Genomic DNA, 9,747 nt, shown 5'->3' with positions numbered 1-9,747 from the left:
TCCGTGTTTACATCATGGAAAATGTACGTTGGCCATATCGATAACTATCCGTCTCCAGCAGCCCGTTGGACGCCCGCGGGCGCACTTGTCAAGCCTGCGATCTCATGATTCGCTCTCTTAGCACCTTCCTTTCTCGTCCAAGATCTACATCTATAGCTGCCGCAATCGCAGCTGCACTTTGCCAGCCTCAACAATAGGCTCTTACACCCATTTCCAAGAATATGAGACATGACTAAATATTCGAATAGGAGTTTTTGACAATGTGGAAATCTCTGCTCAGATGACACCCATGTACTACGCTGATCAGGTACCGTGGTATGCGGCTCGATCGAATGAATAGTACCTGCATACCGACCATTACCACGCGACAGTTAATGCACACTGAAATGCGGTACGCCAGCTCTGTACCTCTTATCATGCAGATCGATATACTACCAGGATCGAATTTGTGCCGCGGGGAAGACGCGCGCGCAGCATAACCCTGGTCTGACATGGATGAACGACGGCAGTCTTTGTCGGGTCGACACGGGAAGCATGAGTATAAGAAACATGACATTGTACACAGTCGTAAAGCAACTTCTGTTCGACCTCGTATCCAAGCACCACTTTCTTACCGAACGGTAACCGTTGCGATCGCCACCATGGTTTCGGCGTGGTTCTTGACTAAGGTCTTGGTGGCTTTTACGCCACTGACGACGGTTGTTTACGCGCAGTACAACACCACAACCGATCTTCCTTTGCTGCTGGATGCTACGGGAGATGAGTTGGTTGCTGGCCTTGAGGCTGGAGCCTTCACAAGCTTGGATCTAGTTCAGGTGAGTTTCCCACGATCTGTACAAGCATGGGTATTCCTTGAAATTCGTCGCTGACATAACGTAGGCTTATGTTGGACGCATCATCGAAGTCAACAAGACGCTTCACATGGTGTTGGAAATCAACCCGGATGCTTGGACTATCGCGAAGGAACTAGATGAAGAGCGCGCCTGTGGAAAGCTTCGAGGGTTCGTGGTCTTCCGTGGAATACTTGAGCTGCCGCTAATCGAAATAGCCCTCTCCATGGCCTCCCGATTCTTATCAAGGATAACATCGCAACTGATGATGAGATGAACAACACTGCCGGGTCTTGGTCGCTGATGGGCGCTAAAGTTCCACGCGATTCTACGATCGCTGCCAAACTCAGGGAAGCTGGTGCCATCATTCTTGGCAAGACCAATCTCTCCCAGTGGGCCAACTATCGTTCCTCGAACTCCTCAAATGGATGGTCTGCCCGAGGTGGTCAGACGTACGGCGCGTACTATCCTGGTCAAGATCCCAGTGGCAGTAGCAGTGGTAGTGGTGTCGCAGCCAGTCTTGGACTCGCCTTTGGTACTCTAGGTTCGGAAACAGACGGCTCCATCATCTCTCCCAGTCAACTCAACAACGTCGTTGGTATCAAACCGACTGTCGGTCTGACAAGTCGAGCTCTGGTCATTCCCATTTCTGAACATCAAGATACTGTTGGACCGATGACCCGCACGGTCAAAGATGCGGCGTATATCCTTCAAGCCATCTCTGGACCTGACAGTGCTGATAACTATACGTTAGCTATTCCGTGGGCGAGCAACACCACAAATGTGACCAAGCCTGACTACGTTGCTGCCTGCACCCTGGATGCTTTGGAAGGAAAGCGCATCGGAGTACCGCGCAACGCTATTGGCACGCCCGACAGCTCTTCAGCACCCCTGTATGCTGCTTTCGAAGCCGCTCTCGACGTTCTTCGCTCTGCTGGCGCGATCATTGTCGATAACACCAACTACACCGCCTGGGAACAGTATCTGGAATCCAACGCTGAAGGTATCGTTCTCGATGGTGACTTTGTCCCCAACCTAGCGCATTACCTCTCGCAACTTACATACAACCCCAACGACGTCCAAGATCTGGAAGACGTTCGCAATTTCACACAGCACTTCCCTGCCGAGGACTATCCAGACAGAGACACGGCGCAATTTGACAGCTCAATTGCCCAATCGCAAAACTTCTCAAACACCGACATCGAGTTCTGGAATGCTTTGCAACAAGATTATTACCTCGGTGGTGAAGGTGGTCTCCTCGGTGCACTCGCAACATACAACCTCGATGCTGTTGTTGTTCCCTCGGACTATGCCTCTGGTATCTCCGCCATTATTGGTGGACCCGTGGTCACCATCCCGCTTGGTGCGCTACCGTCCAACACGACAGTTATCACAAACCGGCGAGGTGATTTGAACGCTACTGCACCGAACATCCCATTTGGTATCTCTTTTGCCGGTGCGCTGTGGAGTGAGGAGAGTTTGATCGGGTTCGCGTATGCGTTTGAACAAAGGACCATGGTGCGGACGAAGGTTAAGCCGTATATCCAACCGAGTATCGAGATTGAGAACGTGATTGGTAGCTACTAGAGGGATGTTGAACAATGGAAAGATGTTTGTGTAAGACTGTAGTCTGGATAAAGAGTAGGTCGGTGGATACTCACTGCCGAATCTCCGAACTTTCTAGTCATACTGCATTACATCTTTGTTGCAATCACGGCGTTAAGCGGACTTAGTCAGACATGCTGTTGCGAAACATGAATCAGGCGAACCGTGGCTTGTCTCTAGCGTTCTGTATACGACGTGAGGTTAGCGTATTTTCCAGATCCGACGGGGGAGGTGACGAAACTTAGTTATTCAGAGTAGGCGTACAGGAGTATAAGTATGGGAACTTTCTAGTGTAGCATGATATCATGAAAGAGCAGGACAGCAGAAAGCACCAAGTGAATTGCGCATCGACAATTTGGCATTCCTTATAAACACCAGCTTCTAGTGAAACCATTATACTCCAGCAGCCATGTCAGCCAACATGCAGCAACCAGACTTCATTCGCAAAGTCGCCCTCATCGGCGTTCGCTACCCCTCTCCTCTCTTTCATTTAGCGTACTAACAAGACCGACAGGGCTCTGGACAAGTCGGCTCACATATTCTCACTCACCTGCTTGGTACCTCAAAGCATCAAGTCACAGTCCTAACCCGCCTCTCAAGCGACACCAGCTTCCCCAACAACGACAACCTCACCGTCACCAAAGTCGACTACGACAACGACGATGCCTTGACAGAAGCACTGAGCAACCATGAATTCCTCATCATTACCCTCAGCGCCCGCACTCCTAACACTCTGCACCCGCGCATCGTCGCCGCTGCAGCCAAAGCTGGGGTACGCTGGATCATGCCGAATTACTTTGGCTACGGTATCAACGATCGGAAGCTCAAAGGACGAGACCAGCTAGCTAATTTCGAGCGGTTCATCGAGGATGTTGAGAAGACGCCAGGTGCTGACTACGTAGCGCTTGTGTGTGGCTTCTGGTATGAGTTTAGTCTGGCCATGGGGGAACCTTGGTTGGGATTCCGGATCAGGGAGAGGAGCGTGACAATGTATGATCAGGGGGAGAAGAAGATTAGTATGAGTACATGGGACGCGTGCGGCAGGGCTGTTGCGGGTCTGTTGTCGCTTCCTGTCAAAGCAGATGCGACGGAAGATGGTGTTGGACTGGAAGCTTGGAGGAATCAAGGGTTGTATATTTCTTCCTTCCTTGTTTCTCAAAGGGATATCTTGGAGAGTTTGCATCGCGTGCTGGGTACCACGGATGAAGACTGGAAGATCAGGTTTGAACCTGTCGAGAAGAGGCTGGAAGATGGTAAGAAGGACTTCAAAGAGGGGAAGATGTTGGGGTTTGCTAAGGCGCTTTATGCAGAGGTATTCGCGTGCGAGTGGGGTAATTACCAGACAGGACGCGAACTGGATAACGAGAAGGTGGCATTGGAGAAGGAGGATTTGGATGAAGCTACCAGAAGGGCGGTGGAGATGGCTATGGGTCCTATGGGGGACATCGAGGGCCGGTTCAGCTGATTCGAACCTGGACGTGTGTAGAAGATAAAAGTATAAGAGGCAGCGCAGTTTCTGTGGTATTGGAGTAATGCCAAAATTCAGCATGTGACGAGGCGATGATGTACTATCGGCCATCATGGTTCATGCACTAAAGCCAGACCTTTTTATTTCACTCACAAGTCTCTGCATTTTCATTCCACCATTTTGGCTGCGACATCGCAGTAAGAGGTTCCGAATCGACAAAAGTACCTCGACCGTCCATCCTTCTCGTATCCTGGTACACTCATAATAGACGCTGAGACGCCACGCCGCAAGTGGCGTGCTTATGGACGCGCAGCACTTTACGACCTGGTTTACACGCTGTTTGTAGCGATCGCAGCTTGGAAATTTGGGGTCGCAATCTACTGGCAAATCTAGACCTGCCTCCAGTACTGCTCTTGGAGATGTAGGAGCTGATGCATGCTCCTTGGCCATCTCGCTATTCCTCAGGTCCATCTCATTGCCAGCAGATACGCATTTCGTCAGCCTTTACGAGACGCAAGGTATGTGTTCTCTTTACGAAATGCAGACACAATGGTCCGATAATGCTCACACATCAGTAATTCGATGTTCGTGATTGATGTTGCTTTTGAACTGCAGAACGCCTTGATGTCAGCCTTGGCTTACATTCGAATCCAATATGAAGACAACGTAGGAGAGCCTCGTGTCATATGGCTGCGCCGAGCACCCGAACATGCAAGAGAAGTGTACGACGATAGGCGAGATACGTGGTCAGTTCAGAGTCGCAGGTCGCCAGACCCAACTTCAACCTTCATCCGTCAATTGAGAATCGGGTTTCGCGTCGACAGGAAGCTCGGATCTGAAGTCACGATAAGCATGACTTTGAAGAGAAGGCGGTGTTGATGGCGCGCAAGAATCATGACGCCATCGGCAAATGTCAAAGCTCCTGGGTGGCGCGGAAGCTCTCCGCCACCCCTCAGCATCCTCTTGGGGTCGTCGCAGAGTAATCTTTGTTCCAAATCAACATTCGCCATCTTCACATAAAACAACTCCACATGCGCTTCCCTTCCTTCCCAACATTCATCCGCGCCTTCCACACGGTCACAAACACAACAAGCGCATTCATCCGATCGAACCCTACCAGTAATCTCGGTCGCACTATCTACAACTCACCGCAGCGCGCAGTCATCTACCGTTCGATGCCAAATATCCCCTTCTTGGGTGCTCTTTTCGGATCTTCTAGCAGTATGGCGGACAACACAAACTACCCAGTCCAGAAGCCCGAGGGCGAGTGGCAAGCACAGCTATCTCCTGGTACGTCCACGTCAACGTTCGCACCAGCACACACTTACTGACTTGACCATAGAGCAATTCCGCATCCTCCGAAAGAAGGGTACCGAGATGCCCGGCTCCAGCAAGTACGACAAGCACTATCCCGACGCCGGCGTTTACACGTGCACCGGATGCGACGCGCCTCTGTACAGAGCAAACCACAAGTTCGACTCTGGCTGCGGGTGGCCCGCCTTCTGGGATGCCGTGCCAGGCGCTGTCGGACAGAAGCCTGACCCTGGTCTTGGCATGATGAGGACGGAGATTGTATGCAACAACTGTGGAGGTCACTTGGGACATATTTTCAAGGGCGAGAGATTTGGCAATCCAAAGGACGAGAGGCATTGTGTAAACGGCATTTCTATCAACTTCTCCCCAGAGGATAAGAAATGAGAAAGGATAGTTGATAGAGGAAGAGCTAGTCATATAAATATGGGGATGCGGTACTAAGTGTATTAGTGACGATGAAATGAGAGACGACACAAGATATGATTGCTTGCATTTGCAGGATATTGTGCACTGCCATTATCACCAATTCAGAACAGATTCTGGAGAATTTCGTCTACCGCCTTAGATTAATAGATCACGCACAAGTATCGACAACACTTTGCTGACATCACACGGTTTGTCAGGCGCCACGAGCAGCAAGCATCGACTTCACATATGTATGGAAGTCAGCTTGCCAAGTACTATCAACAGCAATAAAGCATGGCACCCGCGATCAACGATCCTATCTCGCCTACCGCGAGCGATTCGTGTGCAGTATGTCCCATGGATTCTGCCATCACTTGTGGAGGGTGCGAAAACATCAAGTACTGCTCGGTGGAATGTCAGCTACGTGACTCGCCGCAGCACCACACTCTCTGCAGCACCTTCAAGGACTTTCAACAGCGGCCGAGCGAAAAGCATTATCGAGCCATCTTGTTCCACTTTGCCGAACTCAAGCCACGATTCATCTGGCAACTTATCGATGGCGATCGAGGATATCATACGCCCAATAAGGAAGATATATCTCAGTACCTTCAGCGTGGCACCCAAGGCTACTTTGTCGGCTGGAATGGCGATGTATTGCCTCCTCGTAAGCTCAAGCACTCCATGTACATCGATGTTGAGCAAAGCAGCTTCTCCAATGAAGGACCCCTTAACCTGTGCTTTTTCACAATGATCAACCCCGACGTGGGATTTCTTCGCCGTGGTATCCATATTGGCCGTGGTTGGAAGTATACAAATTTGGATGACAAGGACGCCTGGGATGAGGCCGATCGCGAGTTGCGCGACGGCTTCCCTCTGATCGCATTAGACCTGGACACAACTTCCCTGGGACCGTTGTTGGCACGCATTCTTGTCGGAACGCCTGAACATACAAATGGTGTGACATAGGTTTAGATTGAAAAGGTAAAGATTTCGTTCAGCTTGGTGCATGACCTGGAGGTGACTATTGTAAAAGGCTTCTGTTTTGACCGCGCACCTATGTGCCTATGATGCTATTTTAAGGTCACCTTTGAGGCTTAGCCTTGAGGAAAAGGAAGCATGTAACCAATCTAGTTCTGAGTGAACCCGAAAAACTTTGAAAGCATGAGTTCTTTGATATCCAGTATGTACACAATGGGTTCTCTTTAACGCCGAAGGAGTGAGCTCTGCTTATGTACATGAAGACGAGGAGAGCGAAGTACTGGCGTGGGTGCCAATGTCAAGGCAGTACCATACATTATTCCCATTGCTGTTTTGCTATAGATTACTGCTGCTTGCAGTACGCGACTGGTCCATCGAAAGTATGTCTTCCATACGTGAAGTAGTATATCATGGAAAACACAACAAGGCATCCAAAGATAGGGCTTGCCCAGTTCATGTCGATCGGTGCCGGGTTCGGTACAGACGGGAACAGGATCAAGACAGCAGTCAGCGAAAGGTAGCAAAGGGTTGTAATGTTGACCGCAAGACCCCATCTGCCCAGGCTGAACCGAGAATGTAGAAGTGGTTCTCCTCGCACGCGCTTCCTCACCATACAGCCGATGACGATGATGTTGGAGATGGAAAGACTAACACCTCCCAACGAAAGGATGATGTTGAAAGCGATGGATGAGCCAATGATGATGAGGCACAGTAGAGATGAAGACATCAGCGTGAACAACACCGCATTTAAGGGGATGTCCCATCCTTGGGGGACCTGTACAAAGATCAGCGCTTGAACGAACATCTAGAAGATAGGTACCCACGTAAGAGAGCCAACCTGAGAACGGCAGTCCTTTGTCGCGGGCGAAAGACCACAACTGGCGTGAAGCGGCTGTGACCTGATTGACCGAAGCGAACAGAAGCAGCAGACAGACAACTACTGTCAAGATGTTTGTGGCTACTATCGATTCGGTTGCATTCATCAAGATCTGGATCCAAGGCTGGCCGAATGGCGTTGACATGATGGCCATGACATCGTTTCCCAGTGTCGAGAAGACAGTGACAGTCATCACAAAGGCAAACGTATAGTTGACAGCTGAAGTGGCAATCATGGCTCTCGGGATGTTGTAGGACGCTTCTTCCACCTCCTCAGCCAGGTGGATAGCAAGATCGGCACTTCCCAGTGAGAGAATGGGACCGAGTACACCGACGAGTGTAGCGAGCCCGGTGTTGCCCCAGCCACTAGGATCTTCGAATTTGGTCCATGTATCGTGTATATTCGAGCGTGGGCCCATCACCCAAAGTACGACGAGGAAGGCGAAGAAACCGAAGACATGTAGGACGAGCGCGAGGCCTTCCATCAACGGAAGCTTCTTCACCAGTATGGTGTTGCCCAAGATGGAGCATAGCACGATAGCGATTGACAGCAACGTACCGTGCCAGCCCTGGATCGCATAGTCTGGCATGTTCAAAGCGATCAGGCCTTGGAGCTGTTGGGCGACCGCGAAAGCAGTACCAGCCATGCCTGTTTGCCAGGCAATGACACACAACCACCCTAGGATACAATGTCAGAACTACAGCATATAGCGATTAAACCTCGAGTAGACATACCAATGACATAGCTGAGAAATTTTTGATGTTGTCTTGGTGCAAATTCAGAGACCCAATGATATTGTCCACCTGCTGTTGGAGCCCTGGAAGATTTGTGAGCAAGTACTGATCCTGAACCACGTATCTACTACTCACATAGACACCATCTCTGCGAATGTGAGCGTGACTGAAAACATGCCGAAGCATACTACGACAAGCATCCAAATGCCGCCAGCAGGTCCTCCATTGAATAGGGAAATGCCAATGCCACTGCATTGGAACGATTATTAGTAGACCTTCATGATTGATGTACTGATAGCATACAGTAATGAGTACTCCCAGGTATTGCCAAGGATTACAGCGAAGCCAAAGATGGACAAAAACTTGAATTGCCGCTGATGATATTGTAAGTACGTTGCAGCAACGATTGGAGCATACTCAAACTAACCCTCAGCACCTGCAACTTGCCCATGCGATCCATATCCATCTTGTCACCATGTGTGCCATGTTTCTCGCTCACAGCATATGCGTTCGCCAGCTCGATGCTGGTACGAAAGTCTGTGGTCGGGGAAGGACCCTTGGCAATGCTGTCGTCCATGTTTGTGCGAAAAGCAATGCACAGAAAGCACAAAGGAAGAGTACAATGGCGAAAAGAGCAAACCTAAGGGTGCTGGGGTACGTTCGAATTCTATGGCACGGAGGTCTGTCATCCAATCCAAAGGGTGGCGGAGACGTGATCAAGTACATCTGAATGCATTGAGGCTTTGCCATTCGGAAGCATTTGGCAAAGGGTAATTGGTGGGAACTGTTGAGAAGGATCAAAGGCAGAAAGGTGAACAGCAAGGTTCATACTCATCCTTCCAATCTACTCGCAGCCTCACGCAGAGGTGGAAACGGTTGCATGTGGCTACGGCCCGGGCGCACTTCGCGTATGCACAATGTAATGAGAAGCATAAGAAACTGCAAAATTTCCGACGATCTCAGACCATATGTGCCGGTTATCAGCCAGGCATGGGATAGCTGCAGGACTGTGCCTCTGTCGCGCATCGGGCACAAGACTCGATATGAACGTTATGGTGGCGAGTGCGGCCGTGCATCGCAAGTAAAAGTTAGGATTCGAGGCTGAAACTTGCGGCACGACAGCTTGCGTCATGAATGGTGGATGGGATTTAGTCGTTGTGATGGTGGGAGGAATGGCGGACTGCGCCGCTGCGGGCACGGGAGCGGAAAGAGAGGATTCAGGGTTTTTAGCGTCAAGGGGGGAAGTGAAGCCGGGCCCGCAGCGGTCAAGACACGGCACAGCTGCCAAGTCGCGTGGGGGGCATACGCGGCCAGACCACAACATAACCTCACCCGCGACAAGTGCCGCATTTGCCAAGCGAACGGATGTTGATCGACTGCTCTTGTAGGTTGCATTCTACTCTGGCCAATGTAAAACTCCACTGGCGACTTGCCCAGGTACTTTTTAAGCAGAGTTGAGTGCGCAGCACAGCTCGCTTCTGGTATCCCAAAGTACCCATGGTCCAACGAGCTCAAACCAAGACTGTCCGTCGATTT

The 9,747-nt window shown here is 50.5% G+C and overlaps 3 protein-coding genes across 3 annotated transcripts; 2 read left to right on the top strand and 1 right to left on the bottom strand.

Moving 5' to 3' along the window:
* Positions 1–641: 641 nt before the first annotated feature.
* Positions 642–3,900, top strand: GT037_008336 (amidase signature enzyme; the record flags this gene model as incomplete). Its single annotated transcript, XM_038933383.1, has 4 exons — positions 642–815; positions 880–1,001; positions 1,049–2,399; positions 2,950–3,900. 4 exons carry the CDS (start codon positions 642–644, stop codon positions 3,898–3,900), a joined length of 2,598 nt encoding a protein of 865 aa, XP_038784048.1.
* Positions 3,901–4,934: 1,034 nt separating this feature from the next.
* On the top strand, positions 4,935–6,588 carry GT037_008335 (uncharacterized protein; the record flags this gene model as incomplete). Its single annotated transcript, XM_038933382.1, has 4 exons — positions 4,935–5,193; positions 5,246–5,475; positions 5,791–5,873; positions 5,916–6,588. 4 exons carry the CDS (start codon positions 4,935–4,937, stop codon positions 6,586–6,588), a joined length of 1,245 nt encoding a protein of 414 aa, XP_038784047.1.
* Positions 6,589–6,943: 355 nt separating this feature from the next.
* Positions 6,944–8,788, bottom strand: GT037_008334 (amino acid transporter; the record flags this gene model as incomplete). Its single annotated transcript, XM_038933381.1, has 6 exons — positions 6,944–7,375; positions 7,425–8,155; positions 8,212–8,294; positions 8,347–8,460; positions 8,515–8,585; positions 8,639–8,788. The coding sequence occupies 6 exons, from the start codon at positions 8,786–8,788 to the stop codon at positions 6,944–6,946; spliced, it is 1,581 nt and encodes a 526-aa protein (XP_038784046.1).
* Between the last annotated feature and the right edge of the window lie 959 nt (positions 8,789–9,747).

Source organism: Alternaria burnsii, assembly GCF_013036055.1.
Source record: "Alternaria burnsii strain CBS107.38 chromosome Unknown 753, whole genome shotgun sequence".
Taxonomy (NCBI): Eukaryota; Fungi; Ascomycota; class Dothideomycetes; order Pleosporales; family Pleosporaceae; genus Alternaria; species Alternaria burnsii.
This window is presented reverse-complemented; position numbering and strand designations above follow the sequence as displayed.